Below are 19,616 nucleotides of genomic sequence, written 5' to 3'. Positions count from 1 at the left end.
GGATTCCGGAAGTGATCCGGAAATGGAGGATGAGATGGTGGATGTAAATAGTGGTGGCAATGAATGGAAAGTAGTAGAAAATCGTAAAAGAAAGAAAAGTTGGGCACAAATATCTGAAACAGACAGCGAAAAGGGAAATCATCAGGCGAGAAGGAGAAGAGAAGAGTATAAGGTAATGCTGAAGTTTGATAATGATTCTGTGAAAGCCATCAATCCTTTGAAGCTTACAAAAACTCTCAAAGAAATGTTAGGAACGATTGAACATGTTAAAACCTTAAGAGATGGGAAACTGATACTGTATTGTAAAGGATAAAAGCAACAGAAGATGGCCCTGGCTATGAAGACATTATTAGGACATAAAGTAATGTGTTCAATCCCAGAAGAAAAAAAATGGATTAGAGGAGTTATAACAGGAATCCCAACTGATGTAACAGTTGAGAAAATCAAACGAAATATCACTGGGGCAGCAGTAAAAGAGGTCAAACGACTAAAATGCGTTAGAAATAACGAAAAAGTAGACAGCCTTTCAGTAATGATCCATTTTGATGAAAACAAACTACCGGAGAGGGTGTATTTAGGATATTTGAGCTGCAACGTAAGACTATATGTCCCACCACCAGTACGGTGTTACAAATGCCAAAAGTTTGGACACGTAGCAGCAGTTTGTAGAGGGAAACAGAGATGTGGGGGAGACCATGAATATGGTAAATGTGGGCAGGATGTAAAGCCAAGGTGTTGTAATTGCGGAGGAGAACACAGTGCGGGCTATGGAGGATGTCAAGTTAGGAAAAATGCAGTACAAGTCCAAAATGTACGATTGACCGAGGGAATTTCATATGCTGAAGCTATAAAGAAAGTAAAACAGACACCAAGAGAAACAGAAACCAGAGGAACAGAATCACAACAAAAAACAGTGACAAAAGATCAAAATAAAGACAATGAAGTATGTAAAGACAAAGTTACATTCATTACATTTATAGCAGAAGTGGTAAATTGCTCTGCGCAGACTGAAAGCAGGACTGAAAGAATTAAAATCATTATCAGAGCTGCTGCAAAGTATTTAGAATTAGAGGATGTTACGTTGGAAATGATAAATGACAGACTCAAGATGCAATCAGGAACCAGTCAGACAGTATACAGTCAACCATGTGGAAATATATAATGGTATTAATAATTCTTCAATGGAACGCTAGAAGCTTAATTGCTAATGGACAAGAATTTAAAAAATTCATAGTAGATCAAGAAAATAGTCCTGACATTATTTGTGTTCAGGAAACTTGGCTCAAATCACATTTAGATTTTATAATAAATGGATACACCTCTGTCAGAAAAGATAGAGACAAATGTAATGGTGGTGGGGTAGCTACATTTATTAAACAGAGTATCGGGTTTAGAGCAGTTGAGGTCACTGGGGAACAAGAGGTTGTGGTAGTAGAAGTATGGGAAGGAACTCAGAAAGTTAGAATAATAAATTATTATAATCCATGTGGTAAATTAAGTAAGGATAATCTAGAACTTATACTAGGGAATGAAGATCATAAAAATGTGTGGTGTGGGGATTTTAATGCTCATAACACGTTATGGGGAGTAATAAAACAGATCACAATGGACTAATTATAGAAGATATGCTGGATTGGGGAGGACTGGTATGTATTAATGATTTAGGTTACACTAGAGTGGAGTTAATAAATGGAAAATACTCAAATTTAGATTTAACATTAGTTTCTGAAAGCCTAGCTGGAAGATGTGATTGGAAAGTATTAAAGCAAAACACAATCGGTAGTGACCATTTTCCAATAATAAGTACAATTGGATTAGAGGTAGCTCGAAATGTGGGGAAAAGAATGCCAAGATGGAAATTTAGAACAGCTGACTGGGAAAATTTTAAGGAAATATGTAATAATAGAATGTCTGAATTAGATAGATGTGAGGATGAGGTGGAGGTTATTAATTCTAAACTTTGTGAAATTCTTCAGAGTGCTGCTGAAGAAGTAATAGGAAAAAAGAAAGTCAATGATAGGAAGAAAGCAGATCCTTGGTGGAACGATGAATGTAGTGAAGCAGTAAGTAAAAGGAATAAAGCTCTCAAAAGAGTAAGAAGGACATTAAATTACAGTGACTTTATCAGTTATAAAAGAGCTCAGGCAATAGTGAGAAAAATAATTAGAATGGCTAAAAAGAAATATTGGAGAGAATATTGCGACAGTATTGGTGAAGATATTAATGTATCTGACATATGGAGTATGATAAGGAAAATGGCAGGAAAGCAAAGAAATAATAATATACCTACATTGACAGAAAATAATAGATTAGTAATTTCTGATGTGGAGAAAGCTGAAATTTTAGCAAAAAACTTTGCCAGGATTCATAGTAATGCTAACCTAACTAAAGAAATAAGAGAAAATGGAGAACAGATCTTGATCAGGAATCCGCGGCTGTTGGATGACAAAGGACCATCTGGAGATACATTAGATAGGGAGTTTACATTATTTGAGTTTAAAAAAGCATTGGCAGGAGTAAAGAGAACCTCCCCTGGAAGAGATGAGATTTGCTATGAAATGATTAAACATTTATCAGATTATTCATTATGTATAATACTAAAACTATTTAATAAAGTATGGGAATCAGGGATTTTACCAGCAGAATGGAAACATGGTGTCATAGTACCAATTGCAAAACCCGGTAAGGATCATTCTCAACCTAATAACTACAGGCCTATAGCGCTAACCTCAAATATATGTAAATTAATGGAGCGTATGGTAATGAACAGATTGGTTTATGTCATTGAGAAGGAAAACCTCTTCTCCGCTTATCAAAGTGGTTTCCGGAAAGGGCGAAATACAATGGATTCTGTGATTTGTTTGGAAGCAGAAATTAGAAAGGCACAAGTTAATAAGGAAGTGTTGATTGGAGTATTTTTAGATGTCGAAAAAGCATATGACATGATGTGGAGAGAAGGACTTTTAATCAAATTAGAAAAAATGGAAATTAAAGGGAAAATGTATAATTGGATCAAGAATTTTTTGCTCAAGAGAACAATACAAGTTAGAGTGGATTCTGCATTCTCCCAAGTATATATGGTAGAGAATGGAACTCCATAAGGAAGTGTTAGTAGCCCCATTTTATTTAACATAATGATCAATGACATTTTTTCAAAAATAGAGTTAGGGATTGGAAGATCACTATATGCAGATGATGGTGCGTTATGGAAGAGGGGTAGAAATGTAGGTTATGTAGAAAGGTGTATGCAGAATGCAGTTAATGTAGTACAAGATTGGGCAGATGAGTGGGGGTTTAGATTTTCTATTGATAAGACTCAAGTTATTTGCTTTTCAAAAAAGAAAATGAACCCAAGTATAAGTATTAAATTATATGGACAGAAAATAGAGCAGGTATCGGTAATCAGATTTCTAGGAATGTGGATGGATGTAAAATTGAATTTTAATGTACATACTCAGAAAATAATAGATAAATGTAAAAAAGGAATAAATGTAATGAGATGTTTGGCAGGAGCTGAATGGGGAGCATGTCGTTTCTCTCTTAAAAGAATATATAATGCATTGGTAAGATCAACTATCGATTACGGATGTATGGTATATAGTTCAGCAGCTAAAACTCAATTATTGAGAATTGAAGCAATTCAGTCTCAGGCATTGAGAATATGTTGCGGAGCATTAAGAACAACACCAATTACAGCAATACAAGTAGAGATGGGTGAAATGCCTCTAAAATTAAGAAGGCTTAAAATAAAGACAAGATATTGGGTCAGCATAAAAAGCCAAATAGAAAGTCATCCAGTAAAGGCAGTATTGAAAGAATGCTGGGAATATGGACAAAAAAAGATGGATAGTTTTGGATGGACAGCAAATGAGACGGCTCAAAATATGGTCATAAGTGACATCAATATAGCCCCAGCTGTGCCAACTCCTGCAATTCCTCCTTGGCTTTTTAATATACCAGTAATTGATTTATATTTATATGAGGAAAAACACAACTTGGATTTAAATATGCTAAATGAAAAAACATTGCAACAGTATATAAATCAATCATACTGCAACTATGTATCTATACGGATGGTTCAAAAGATCCTAAATACGAGAAAACCGCAGTAGCAGTATATATCCCAAAATTCCAAGTTAAAATATCAAAAAGAATTTCAGACTGTCTTTCTGTCTTTACTACAGAAATAGTAGCTATGCTTCTTGCTCTTCAGTGGATAGAGGAAGTGCAACCTTTAAGATCAGTAATATGCACAGACTCTATGTCAGTACTAAACAACTTAACTACTGGAACATCTAACGCAAGACCGGACATGGTGAATGAGGTGATGCAAAATTTATTTAGAATCAGACAATGTGGACATTTTGTGAGCTTCTTGTGGATTCCTGGCCACATGGGAGTAGTAGGAAATGAAGAGGCAGATCAACTTGCAAAGAAAGCATTGCAACACACTCAAATAGAAATAAAAATAAGTAAGTCAGAGATGAAAAGCAAGATTGCAAAGGAAATAAGTAGGAAATGGCAGAGGGAGTGGGAAAATGGAGAAAAAGGCAGGCATATGCATAGTATTCAAGGATGTGTGGGTGTTATTAGAAATAAGTTTGGAAATAGAAGGAATGATGTAGTGATAACTAGGTTGCGTGTTGGTCATTGTTAGCTAAACCAGTATAAGTTTAGAATAGGAAAGCATGAGACAGGCTGCTGTGACAAATGTGGGGAAATAGAAACATTAGAACATGTAATTAAAGAATGTGTTACATATGAAAAACAGAGAAGTCAATTAATTAAAGGATTAAACATTTACGGGATAAATAATCTGTCATTTCAGACCTTATTAGGAAATGGTGCAAATCAAGGTAAAATAATACTCCAATTAATTAATTACTTAAAAGAAACAAAATTGATTAATAGAATTTGAGAATAGTTTAGCAAAATAAAGAAATTGTAAATTTATTTAGATTGTAAACTTTAAATTTGATTTATTTATTTAATTTTTTTTTTTTTTTCCCTCCTATCTTCTCCTTCCTATTCGCTTTTCCCTGGTAATCTCATCCCCTCCATTCATATATATAATCTTTTGTTCCCATGCTTTTTCCTACATTATGGGCTCCACACTCCTATCCAGTAGGTGGCGGGAATGCACCATGTAAGTTGGTCTGCCAGCCGCCATTAACCCCACAAGAAGAAGAAAAAGAAGTAGGACCGGTTCTGTTGTTGAGACCGCAGTACTAGCTAATGTGTGTAGCGTGGAGGAGGTATATTATATCCACATGAAATACATCTAATAAAACACATTTTTAACGTTACAGTATTAACAAGCATGTCGGAGAAAGGAGAGGTAGATTTAACGGGGGCGAAACAGAACGCTGGTGTATGGCTGGTTAAAGTAAGTGATTTAAATACCTCGATGATTTAAGCTGCATTAGCTGTAGCAAATAAAATGCTACATGTGGTGATATGTTTAATATGTTTTTTTACTGTAATGAATGCATCGTTTTAAAGCCACTGTTGTGTAATGTTCATAAAGGTCCCAAAGTATTTGTCACAGCAATGGACCAAAGCAACAGGGAGAGGAGAAGTTGGAAAGCTCCGAATTAGCAAGTAGGTAGAAATGTGTATATGTAGTCCGCAAGTTGTGAAGAACTAGACGTTGTGTTGTTTATATCTAACGTATAAACATTTCTCTTGTTCGTACAGGAATCAAGGAAAAGCAGAGGTAACTTGAATGTCTTTTATATGACTTGTCTTTAGGTGAATTTTGTGTTTTTCCTGATTGATTGATTGATTGACAGGTGTCATTCACACTCAATGAGGAGCTGACCACAATAGAGACCATCGGAGAGAAGACCTCTATGGTACGAGCCCCTAGAGAGCATCCTTTCACTCTGCAGACAGTTGGTGGACAAACTCTGGCTGTTTTTACTGAAAACTCTTCAGGTGAGAATCAGGAATAAGATATCATACTGAATTACACTAAATTCTGTGTCCAGACTAGATTTAGAAACCCTGAGCGGTTAAAATGTATCACTACTCCTTAATTAATCTTTATTATTGAGATTGTGAGTGTGTGTATATGGTTTGTTAATTTAGTATTAAACTGTGAAAAACAAAAACACTGTTAAGCACAAAAATCTGTATTTAAAACTTGTGTTTGTATGTATGTAGAGTTCTGATGCAAAACCTTCTAAATCCTTCAGCTCCTCTGATTAGGTTGAGCAGTTTCATTTTATTAGCTGGTATATAAAATAACTTTTTTTCAAAAATGTCACTTTAGACAATTCTCTGGTTTTTACCAAGGTAGATTTTCTTTTGCGTCAAAATCAGCTAAATCCACTTGTGCTCTTTTTTGCAAAAACCTCTAAATCCACCAAGACAGTGTAATTAGTTGAAAAATCACTAAAGATGCAATTAGAAATTATTTTACCATTAAACACATAACACAAACCACATAAAAATACATAAAGTTGTCAAATAAGTGGCGGTTCATTCCACTGTGGCAACCATTCATTTTCTATCTGCTTAGTCCATGAAGGAAATCTGTCAAGTAATCAATAACTTTAAAATTGACATTAATTAAATGTAAACAATCTGTTGTTGTTTCTGATATTTGGGATTTAGATTTAATGCAAGTAGAGCATTGTAAACATTGCAAACTAAGCTTAATGTAGTGTAAAAACATTGTGAAACATCAATATTTGTGCAATCTCCATTAATATAAAAAGCTTATCAGACGTGTAGGTAATATGAAGTAATATAAATAATGGATAGTTTTATACATTATATTTATCTTTTTAAAACACAGCTTACATTAGTAAATAAAACACAAGGTAGGCCTACTGGGCAAAAAGGGATGTCTTTCAGACACTTTTAAAAGCTGTCATTCATTCATCCTCACCATACTCAAAGTCTTAAAACAACATCAAGGATAAAAAAACAGCACGTTAACTTGTCTTTCGTGAAACAGAGTTACTGTTTGATGTTTGATAGCTAAAGTAAATCGAACTCATTCATAGCATCACTGCGCAAAACAACGTTATGAATGCATGCAACACTTTCGACTGTACAGTGTGTTTACTTTTTCTTATAATGCACAGAGTTTTGAGGTAAGGGACATTTTCATTTGCTATTCATTTACAGTCGGATGGGCTCATCCAGTTCATCAAAGTCCATCTTTTAAAATCGGAAGCGGAATAAAACCATTTGATTGGTTCTTGGGACATAGCAGCTTTTTCTGTCAAAGACAAGTTTAGAGAGCTTTTGCAAACAAACCGTTATTTTTTAATGGGCTGACACTGCGATTTTAGATGATTTGAAGCAAAAATATTTATTGGGCGTGCTATGTGTCCAAAGTATTCGCTCAATGTCATGAAGTTGTTTTTGGCGGAAGTGGCGTTAGCGGCTTTTGCATCTGAACTCTTCATATATATATATATATATATATATATATATATATATATATATATATATATATATATATATATATATATATATACATACTATACATTTTAGGGGAACCAACAGTTTTAACCCAATATGACCAGTCATTAAAAGAAGAGCTGGATTCAGAGATTCAATTAAAAAGAAAGTTTACTGTAGATAGTTTGCAGTTTCATTAGCAGAAGCCAGCTTCAACACTCTCATAGAGTTTGTAGGCCGCTCTGCTTGCAATCTCAAAACAACAACAATTATACAATTACACTCTCACATAATGTCATTAATCGCATCATACATGTAGACACATATAGAGATTTCCATGAGCGTGTTTGTGTGTAATTCCGAACAATATCTTCCAATGATTACTTGGTGTCACATACAAATGTCAGACAGCCACTAGGGTATTCAGAGCTGACCCCAGACCTGTAATACTGGTCCACAAATGAATAGAACACACACACACAGTACAATCTGTTGCTTACTCAAGGCTGTTTCTGGTTCTCTCAGCCGTCTTATCAAACTGGTATTATCAGCATCCAAACTGGCAGCTTACATACAGCTTACAAAGGAATTGACTTTAAAAGGTTTAACACAAATAACTAAGGAAACGCTTGTTTCCAATTCTTGAAGAGCTCCGGTCCTCTCAAGAAGTGTCCATGACCTCTGACCTAGCTTGGTGGATCCTGAGGAAACGAATCATTTGACATACAGAAAAGGCAATGACATGCATATTATTGCAGATTTACTCTGAAGAGGGATGACACTGAGGTCATCATATAATCTATACCCTTAAACATTCAACTTTATTAATAATCATAAAGACATAAAAAATTAGACATGTTTTATATGAGCACAACATTACATGGCTTTATGAAGATGCAGACAGACAGATGACTAATAAGCAATTTTGAAAAAACAATGGTTTACATTTTGCATTTTATTTGTGATTATTTTATGTTGGCCCTGAAATCATTTGTTTTTGAGAAGTGTTTTATAATTAATAAATATTTAAAATTTCTACATTCTTAATTAAAGATTTTACCTGAAGTTTTGAATAAAGTGAGAAATGTGAATGGGTAGATTTTCGAGTATGCACTTTAAAATGGAAAAAAACTAAAAATATTCTAACCGTTTGGCCCGTTTCATGAGGTATTCTTGTCAGGATATGAGATGACTTGTATCATGATATGAGATTTTTGTGATACTGCACAGCCCTACAAAAACTGTGTATTTTACTGCATTTATCAATAATGCTCATGTCCTTCTTCCATTTACTAATGTTAATATTTGGTCTTGTTTTAGTAAATGCTGAGACTAACGTTAATATGAATAGATTCATTAAAGCATAACGTTAAGTAAGGTTACTAAATTTACACCAATTATTTTTTTATTATGAAAAGTGTAAAAAAAAGTGTATAATGTCACCACTTTTTGTTAGCTGAACATTTTCTCTCTAACAGCTCATCCGGTAAGTAATTTTGTGTAATCTCTGGGATGTCCTGTAATACTCGAGTTACCTCATACTCCCTTCCTCTCTTTCTACTGTTTGTGTGTTGTGTGAAATGAGTCAGATTATTATTAATTAGGTTGTAATGTCTTTCACCTCCTGGTCTCTTAAGCTTTTGCAGTTGCTCTGACCTCACAATCAGTGCGTGTCCATGTGTGTATGTGTGGTTTTAATTTTAATGGCAGAATTAGAATGGGCCTTCAAATATCACTGGTTTTGGAAAACAAATCTACTCACCGCCTTTATATTCTTTGATTAACATGGAGTTGTGTTGTGTAATGTCTTGGGTGTTGTGTGTGCATGACCAAATGTCCAAATCTATAGTTGCCATTCTAATTCACTTCTTCATTGTGTAATTGTGGGATCGGATGATTTCTTTAGTTGTTTATTTTCTCTGCGGAGTGTCCTGGATCCAGTTATTTTTGAATGTTTTTGTTTGTTTTAAGGGCTGACAATTCATCTTATTAAAAAAATTAATAAATAAATCCTAATAAATGTGTATCAGACACACTGTGAAGAAATATTTTCAGACATACTGTGAAAATTTCTTTGCTATGTTAAACATAATTTAGGAAACATTTAAAAAAGAAAGAAATTCAAAGGGGGGCTAATAATTCTGACTTCAACTGTGTGTTAGTTCAGTTGAAAACTCGACCCTCGTAGAGCCCAGCATATGTTATTATTTTCTGTTAATATCTCCTTTGAAATATGGTATCAATTGCAAAAATTTGGACTTTCCTCTGTCTCCCATTTAGTTCTTTTACCTCCTGCCCTCCATCTAAATTTTGCACGTCATCAGAACCATGTGATTGAAAACAACCTATATATATAGACAGCAATATATTACGGTTTATTTATATACAGTTAAACTCAGAATTATTAGCCCCCCTTTGAATTTTTTTTTCTTTTTCAAATATTTCCCAAATGATGTTTAACAGGGCAAGGAAATTTTCACAGTATGTCTAATAATATTTTTTCTTCTGGAGAAAGTCTTATTTGTTTTATTTCAGCTAGAATAAAAGCAGTTTTAAATTTTTTAAAAACCATTTTAAGGTCCAAATTTATTAGCCCCTTTTAGCTATTTTTTCCCAGTTAAGCCTTTTAAATGTCACTTTAAGCTGTATATAAGTGTCTTGAAAAATATCTAATGAATATAATGTACTGTCATCATGACAAATATATAAAATAAATCAGTTATTAGAGATGAGTTATTAAAACTTATGTTTAGAAATGTGTTGAAAAAAATCTACTCTCCGTTAAATAGAAATTGGGGAAAAAAATCAACAGGGGGGCAAATAATTCAGGGGGCCTAATAAGTCTGACTTCAACTGTACATTGCACTGTAAAAGAACAAAAAAAAAAAACAAAATATATTGGATCTCAAAATGTTAAAAATTACCATAAATCATTATCCTCATTTTTTATTATATATTCTGTCATAAATCACAGCTGAAGAAATTGGATTTTATTATTTAATCGTTTTTATTTAAATTTATTTTATTTGTGTGTGTGTGTGTGTGTGTGTGTGTGTGTGTGTGTGTGCGCGTGTGTGTGTGGATTGATTTACTCTTTGGTTTCAACAAAGCTAACACAATGTGACTGATCGGAGACTCTCTTGTGTGGCTTGTTGGTTGTATCTGCGTGGTTTGAGTTTGTGTGCGCGTTTGCTTCCGCTAACTGCTACAGTGAGGTTTGGCGTGCCATGATTACTTTGGCATGTTTTCCCCTCGTTCTCATGTTGCCATCCCTCTCGTAGGGCAGTCAGATGCTGAGGCCAGCGGCTCAGGTACAGGTTCAGGCCCAGGTGAGTGCCCACTGCTGGAGTGGAGGTCCGGGAAAGACCAAATCAAGCATTTTTAATGGCCTTTGATTTGACAATCAGCCAACAAAACAGAAATTATTAAATAATTCTTGCTATCACCTAATTTTAATGATTGGTGAACAGTTTACTAGCACAGAACATGCTGTTGTGCCTCTCGCTGCTGCTTATGTAATGATGGGCAGCGTTACAGCAGCGATTATGTGGCTATAACTGTCGTTGAGTATTAATGTCTCTGTTCTCTCACAAAGATAAAATCGCACTGGAAGGAGTAGTGGTGCAGAGAGCTGAATGCAGACCGGCCGTCAGTGAAAGCTACATGAGGCTTAAGAAGTAGGTTCAAATATGCACTGTATTTTGTGTGTGTGTGTGTGTGTGTGTGTGTGTGTGTGTGTGTGTGTATATATATATATGTATATATATGTATATATGTATATATATATATATATATATATATGTATATATATATATATATGTATATATATATATATATATATATGTATATATATATATATGTGTATATATATATATATATATATATATATATATATATATATATATATATATATATATATATATATATATATATATATATATATATATATATATATATATATATATAGTGAGCTTTACAGATTGTATTATTGCTGTCATAGAAATTTGCAAGTAATTTATTTGTTGAATCGCACAGATACCAAGCTATGTTGCCAAGCTATCTTACTAAGCTAGCACAATACTGTAATAAGCATCAAATAGCTTCAGTTTTACCTTGCACTGAATCAGGGGGTTTTAAATTGTGGTTTAAAATAAACAAACTTAGATTTTTTTTATGACATTAGCCTGAAAATTTGGTAGCATAACTTAACACATTGCTAATGTAGTTTTATACACTGCTAGCATATTTTAATGGTGGGTAGTGTTACTTTAACATGATTTAAAGGGATAGTTCACCCTAAACTGAAAATTCTGTCATCATTTACTCAACCTTCACTTGTCACATACCTGTTTGAGTTTCTTTATTTTGTTGAACACAAAAGACATTATTTTTAAAAATATTGGAAACTTGTAGCCATTCAAGTCTATTAGTTTTTCCTGCTGTGGAAGTCAAGGGTTACAGGTTTGTAACTTTTTTTTTTTAAATATCATCTTTTGTCTTCAACAAAAAACAAAACAGAAAGGAAACTAAAGAAGGTTTGGAACCGCTTGAATGAGTAAATGTAAAAAATTTTTGGTGAATTATTCCTTTAACATGCTGTTAGCTTCAGGGTTCATATACATTTTAACTACTAAAATTCCATGACTTTTCCAAGACCTTCAAATATATTTTCATGACCTAATGTTTCATGCAATGTCTACATATGGGTGGTAAAAAACAATACATGTTAATTTATTACAGCATATCGTAAACACGCAACAATCTTTTTAGTTTCAATTTATTCATTTTCTTTTCGGCTTAGTCCCTTTATTAATCTGGGGTCACCACTGCGGAATGTACCGCCAACTTAGCCAGCATATGTTTTACGCAGCGGATGCCCTTCCAGCTGCAACCCATCACTGGGAAACATCCATACACATATAGACAAGTTACACTATAGACTTACCCAATTCACCTATAGCACATGTCTTTGGACTGTGGGGCAAACCGGACCACGCAGAGGAAACCCACGCAAACACCGGGAGAACATGCAAACTCCACACAGAAATGCCAACTCACCCAGCCGAGGCTCGAACCAGTGACCTTCTTGCTGTAAGGCGATTGTGCTAACCACTGCGCCATTGTAACACCCAATTTATATCTATATCTATGTAAATTTTATTTAGATAATGCTTACACCAAACTAATAATGTGAGAGTATGTGATTGGCCTACGACCAGAGGTCGCGTTAGACTTTCTCATTGTCTGTCATTTTGACGGAAAGGGTTGTAAAAATTCCATCATAACCTATTATTGCCCGTCATTTAATTAGCATATTGTCTAATCGCTTTTTTCATTCATATTTTCATCATGAACTTGCACAATGAGCTTATAGGCTAAATTATTCATTTATTTATTTGACAAATGAACAAAAACTCCAAATTCGTTCAAGTTTCATGTGTTTTTTTGCACTGACGGTGGAGGGAATAAAAATACGGCGATTTGTGCCTGAACACAAGCAGATGTAAACAACAAGATATATTATAAAATATAATTCCGACTAATATAAGATTAGATTAGATTAGATTAGATTCAACTTTATTGTCATTACACATGTACAAGTACAAGGCAACGAAATGCAGTTTAGGTCTAACCAGCAGTGCAATAGCAGCAAGTGCAGGATACAGGTATAAGTTATAAAGTGCAGTTATAGAAAAACTATGGTGATAAGAACATAACTTGAAATATAATTCAGACGATGTTCTGTAGGACTATTTGCCTTAACTCATATCTTCCTCCTGGTCCGCGTCGACCTGAACTGGGTGCTTGCCTGTGCGTAATCAAACGCATCAAGGGAGACTGATGCAGAGGCAATTGTCATTAAATTCTGTGTCTTTGCCTCGGAAAGTCGACTTCTCGTGACCGTTTTAATTTTGTTGTGGAGGCTGAAGCCGCGTTCTGCTACCACACTGGAGACCGGAATTACTAGCGCCACTTCAGCCAGCGTTTTGTAGTCAGAAAACATTTCTCCTAAGGAAGTGATCAGAAGTTTGCAGGATTCTCTGAATGTGGGATTTCCCGATCCTGCAAGCACTCGTTTCGCAGGGCAAAAATCCTGCAGCACGCGCTCTTTCTGCACCAGGGGCGCGGATGCACCCCTCTGCGTTCCGTTGTGCTCACAAACGCGCTCCAAGTCATCCAGTCCATAGCTCTTCAACGCGCTGTCAGTGAGGAGTTTGATCTACATCGTCCACTGCATCACTTCCTCTTTTTTCACCCTTAATAATAATAATATCACTATTTGGCCGTTTAAAGAAACTTCTCACACTCAGCTGCCGTGACATTTTTGCAACAACTGTACGCAGCGGTGACAAAGAGGAGACAAAACAAGACGATTGCTAATTAATAAGGGCAATCTCCATCAGCTGGACAGGAGTGGGAATTACAGTTATCTACACGTTACAATAGATCGCCCTCAGCATAATCTGTCAAAATGACGGATCACCCTCAGATTTTTCCGTCACTGCTGAAAAAAATCCGTCATTGACGGAAAATATTCGGTTAACGCGATCTCTGCCTAGGACAGAAAAGAATTAAAGACAACCAACCTATATTTCAAGCATACAGATATCTGTTTTTCATGACTTTTCCAAAACTTTGTGGGTTTTTCTGTTTTTCCAAAACTTTTCCAGGCCTGGAAAATGCCATGTCAAAATTCCATGACTTTTCCAGGTTTTCCATGACCGTATGAGGCCTGTAGCTTAGTAGCGTGGTACAGTACACTTAGTAGGATTTAGCCATTTGTTATATTTCTAAGAATAAACTCTGTTGATGTTTTATCTTATAGCTAGCATGATTTAACACACTGCTAATGCTAGCATGTTTTAAAACATTGCTAACAGTGCTTGGTGGATTTCTTACAAATTGTAGTCTCTTGTTGATTTTGAACTACATGATGAAAATTGTCGTCAGTAACATAATCTAGGTAAAGTATTTTGGGTTACAAATTTTTTTGTTGTTAATTTGGACTTTTTACTTAAAATGCTATTGTGCTTATTTTTGTCAATTCATCTTTATTTGTATAGCGCTTTTACTATGTAGATTGTGTCAAAGCAGCACATAGAAGATTATAGTGAATTGAAACCATGTAGTTCAGTTTTGAGATTTCTGTTCAGTTCAGTGTGGTTTAATATTCACTGCTGAGAGTCCAAACACTGAAGAGTAATCCATCTATGCGCAGCTCTACAAATCCCGAACTATGCAAGCCAGTGGCGACAGTGACGAAGAAAAAAAAACTTTGACAATGGATGAAAGTGAAGAGGAAAAAAAAACCTAGAGAGAAACCAAGCTCAGTTGGGCATGAGCACTTCTCATATGGCCAAACGTTTTTCATGATCAATAGATCACAAATGAGTTGACAATGCATTAACATGAAAATTATGTTCTGTAAACACTAAGCACAGTGCTAACATGTTTTCTGCATTGATTTGGCACACCGTTGCCATGTTTTAGCACAATGACATAGCACATTGACAATGAAAGTGAGGCCCATTTTGACTTTTAAAACAACTTCTGATCTAAATTAGCATTGTTTCAGTAATCAGTGAAATGTAGACCATTTCAATGACATGTCATCGGCCCATGAACATTTCCTGCTTGTTGTCAAACTATTTCATATCTGTAACGAGACAATTCAATCAGAACTTGATGTTAAAACCGCTATCGTGACATTATTTATCAATATGTGGAACTTTTTAGACTCTCAGAAGCTATGGACATTTAAAATGTAAAACAGGAAATATGTCTGGACCATTGTTATTGTTTACATCCCTCAAAATGGTCTGTAGATTTGTATAATCTTTTTTATTTCATGCAGTTTATTTCGTAAGCATATAGGCTCTATATTATGTCTATAAAGACTCCTCTTTCTGACACACACTGTTTGATGCTTAAACTTGAATATATTCATATCTGGATCTAATAAGGATGTCTTTTTCCTTTGCAGACTGCAGATTGAGGAATTATCGAAACCCCTCAGGTTCTCTCAGCAGCTGGACAAAGCAGTTACCAGTAACTACAAACCTGTGGCTAACCACGCTTATAATGTAGGTCAATATGATTTCTGTTGTAAAACAGGAGTCTTCTGTATGTGTCATGCATAACACTTTGTTTGTTTGTTTTTCATAGCTCGACTATGAGAAGAGAAAGAAAGAAGAAGGGAAGAGGGCACGTGCAGATAAACAGCAGGTGCTGGACATGTTGTTCTCTGCTTTTGAGAAGCATCAGTTTTATAACATTAAGGATCTGGTGGACATCACAAAACAGCCTGTGGTGAGATTTATTTATTTATTATTTATTTTCAAATAAGTCTATTATTTCAGGATGTCCGCGGGGTCTTAAAAAGCCTTAATTGACATAATTTTAGGTCTTCGTTTTAAACAGGTCTTAATTTTCCTGTGTCCATGAAAAGCTACTCAATCAGGCTGATACTGCCCAATCACCAACAATCCATCTCAGTAAAACTTTTAGCAAAACGTTTAACTAGAACTCTGTTTATGGACAGAATTTCGAAGCGTAGCCTTGGGCTGGAGGGGGTCCGGTTCAGGGACCACTGGATTTCATCTCTGTTATTCGCAGATGATGTTGTTTTGTTGGCTTCATCGAACATAGACCTTCAGCATGCACTGGGGCGGCTTGCTGCCGAATGTGACTCAGCTGGGATGAGAATCAGCACCTCCATGTTTGAGGCCGTGGTGCTTCACCAGAAAAAGGTGGTTTGCCATCTACAGGTTGGAGAAAAGTGCTTTCCCCAGGTGGAGGAGTTCAAGTATCTTGAGGTTTTGTTCACGAGTGAGGGAAGGATGGAGCGTGAGATGGACAGGCGGATTGGTGCAGCAGTAATGCGGTCGATGTACCGGTCTGTTGTGGTAAAGAAGGAGCTGAGCCGAAATCAAAGCTTTTGATTTACTGGTCAATCTACGTTCCTACTCTCATCTATGGTCATGACCAAAAGGACAAGATCACGGATACAAGCAGCTGAAATGAGTTTCCTTCACAGGGTGCCCCCCTATGGTCCATTTCCATTGAGTGGTACGGTACGGTTTGGTACGCTTTTATGGCCGTTTCCACTGTCAAAAGGCGTACCAAATCGAACCGTACCATACCCTTTTTTCAGCACCCTTTCGAAAGGGTACCAAAACGCAGAGCTAGACGCGCAGCTGAACGCTATTGGTTTACAGAGATGCGTCATTCGCTTGCGCAACAAACCAGAATGAAAACAAAAGAACCGCCATCTTTAAAATACACAGCCGAGAGATTACAGCATAAATATATAAACATATAATAATGAGCCTTGGTCAACCCAGGCTCAAACAAACCTTGTCGTTGTCTTGATGAACAGCCACAAAGCCAGAAAGAAGAGCAGATTTACCCTGTGCCCCTTAGTTTTTTACGCGCCAGTCTGAAGCGCTAGTGGTTTCGCTTTCTTGCTTGCGATTTCAAATAACAAACTTCTTGAGCTGATCATAATAACGTGCACTTGATTATTGACGTGCTTTTGAAACCCGATCCTGTCAGAAACTGACAAACACGAGAGTAAAGCTCGAAAAACAAATACCCTTGGTAGCGGAAACGCAAGCCTGATAAAAGTGACCCGTAGCGACCCGTACTGTACTGTACCAGTCAGTAGAAATGAGCCATTATAGATGGGGTGAGGAGCTGTCACCCGGGAGGAGCTCGGAGTAGAGCTGCTGCTCCTCCACATCGAGATAAGTCAGCTAAGGTGGCTCAGGCATCAGTTTTGGATGCGTTCAGGACGCCTACCTAGGGAGGTCCCAACAGGAGGGGGCCTCGGAGAAGACCCAGGACAAGCTGGAGGGACTATGTCTCTCGGCTGGCCTGGGAATGCCTCGGGATCCCCCCGGAGGAGCTGGAGGAAGTGTCTGGGGAAAGGGTACTCTGTAGTTCTCTCCTAACACTGCTGCCCCTGCGACCCAGCCCTGGATAAGCGGATGAAAATGTCATGATATGAACTCTATTTTCAAATATAGATTTGGTTTTAGTTTACCAGTAAAAGTTCTCCATTTATTTATGGTGAGGTCCCTGACCTGGACAGACATATATGCGTATATATTTTAAAAACCATTTGAATAAATGTTGGGGAAAAAAAGTGCATCTATACATCTAGAGTTTGCTTGTTTTGACACATTAAAGTGTGGCTTAAAAAATAGCTATAATGTTTTGATGAGGACAGTATAAGTCATTTACTTTTCCATTAGCTTTAATTCTGGAATTTCATTAATAATGGTCTTAAATTTGCAGAAACCTTTATTCTCCCATGTTGCATTTATTTGATTACATACAGTAAAAACACATTTGTGATACCACAACCAGTTTTAAAAGGGTAGTTCAGCCCAAAAAAATTGTTCATATCAAGATATTTTCATTCAAACTCATTTTATGATTACTAATGTGAATTGCTAAGCACTTCATTGGGCAGCTGTAAAGGTGATTTTTGTTTGTTTGTGTTTTTAACCCTCACATTGCTGATTTTCAAATAGTCGTATCTTGCTTTAATGTAGATTTTTTTTCTTGTTTTTTAAATACCAAAATCTCATTCATTCAGTCAAAAAAAATCTCTTTTTGAAATGAATTTGCTTTTCTTGCAGTTTTTGTTTTTCGCACATGATGGCAAACTTCTTATCCACACGTTTAATTTATTCCTCCTCTAAGTCCACATTAAAATGTCATCTTAAATGTCACATCATTCATAAATCTTTGAAACTTGATGTCTGTTGTAAATGACTTATTAATTGTAGTAACATAGCAATATCTCTATAGCTTTTTATTAACGTGCGTATATTATGTAAGGCTTAAACGCGTAAGACATTTTCACAATCCTAAAAATGTCAAATATCTGTCATGTTTATAGACTATGTACCCTTGGTCAAAGTATTAAATGACCCTAAACTTCTAAAGGGTCGTGTTCTTTTAAAAACTCCTGTCCTTGCTTTCTGTAGATTTACTTGAAGGAGATTCTTCGGGACATTGGCATATACAATGTCAAAGGCACTCACAAAAACACCTGGGAGCTCAAACCGGAGTACAGGCATTACCAGAGCGAGGAGAAGAGCGACTGATCCTCTTCAAAATCACCTGCTTGTGTTTGGACCCTGTTTAGTGACAGTGAAATGTTATTTCTGGATTATTTCAAGGATGCTGATGTTTTTAGAGGTGCATCTGAAACTCATGTTACGTTTTACAATGTTAAGATGTTTTAGTGTTTATGTTGAGGAATTGACATGAGAAATGAGTAATGGGAATGTTCAATCATAACTGAGGGAAAAAAAAACAAAAAAAAGCACGCAATTTACAGCAGCTGTCGATGTTTAACAAGGTGATGTTAGAATTTTAAGTAAAATATTCTGATTTGGTTTTCTGATTGAAACGCAGTTATTTTGTATATTTCACTTCAGTAAATATTCTTGAAATAAAGGTTTTGTACAACAGTTGCCGTTTCCTCTTGTTTTTAGTGATTAGTTGACTCCTAAGTAAACCCATTGCCTTAAAATAATTGATCCATGTAAATAATTCTAGACATTAAGTAAATATAGGATTCGAGTTACAGTGAGTATACACAATTACGAATCGCTTTTTAGTGTAGGAGACTCTTGGGGGGAAACAATTGGCACCAAATCCCTCAACTGACATGTTACTAGTGTCGTTTTAGTGCATATTGTAATTAACAGGATTGCTTTTCATTGACTTGCAAGTGAATGGTTTAAATTTGAATGTTTCCTTATTGACCAAAATATGGGGTAAATATATACATTTATCTTCTAGGTAAATCTCTAATTCATGTTCCCCCAAATGACCTAATATTAGAATGAGCCTGATTTTCTTATCAAATTCTAATATACAAAATGGTTCCATTCCTGTTTGAATAAACTGAGAACATAACATTTGCTTTAGATGTGAAGTTTGTAATCACTGACAAATCAGAGCTATTTAAACAAACTAAATGTTACATTTGCCATGAAGGTTATCTCCATCTAGAATTACCAGCTAATAATCCACATGCACAGACAGTGTAATACTTTTTCAATTGCTGGTTCAAAAAATTCATAACATTCCTCCCATTCCTTAGTTTTTCTCTTAGAAAATGGCTGGGAAACTCTGCACATCTTTAATTTTCAAATTAGCTTTTGAGATTTAAGTGAACT

General features: G+C 35.6%; 1 protein-coding gene across 4 annotated transcripts; it reads left to right on the top strand.

Moving 5' to 3' along the window:
• The first annotated feature begins 6 nt into the window (after window positions 1-6).
• Window positions 7-18,902, top strand: gtf2f2a (general transcription factor IIF, polypeptide 2a). Of its 4 annotated transcripts, XM_056457968.1 has the most exons (11): window positions 7-172; window positions 5,126-5,237; window positions 5,310-5,386; window positions 5,528-5,601; window positions 5,698-5,716; window positions 5,793-5,937; window positions 10,698-10,745; window positions 11,012-11,093; window positions 15,401-15,500; window positions 15,583-15,726; window positions 18,414-18,902. In XM_056457968.1, the coding sequence occupies exons 3-11, from the start codon at window positions 5,321-5,323 to the stop codon at window positions 18,531-18,533; spliced, it is 798 nt and encodes a 265-aa protein (XP_056313943.1). In that variant the 5' UTR covers window positions 7-172; window positions 5,126-5,237; window positions 5,310-5,320; the 3' UTR covers window positions 18,534-18,902. The 4 variants fall into 4 exon arrangements, with proteins under 4 accessions (XP_056313943.1, XP_056313934.1, XP_056313925.1 ...); XM_056457959.1 differs by lacking the exon at window positions 5,126-5,237; XM_056457950.1 differs by having other exon boundaries at window positions 5,126-5,386.
• Window positions 18,903-19,616: the final 714 nt, after the last annotated feature.

Source organism: Danio aesculapii, chromosome 1 (assembly GCF_903798145.1).
Source record: "Danio aesculapii chromosome 1, fDanAes4.1, whole genome shotgun sequence".
NCBI lineage: Eukaryota > Metazoa > Chordata > Actinopteri > Cypriniformes > Danionidae > Danio > Danio aesculapii.
This window is presented reverse-complemented; position numbering and strand designations above follow the sequence as displayed.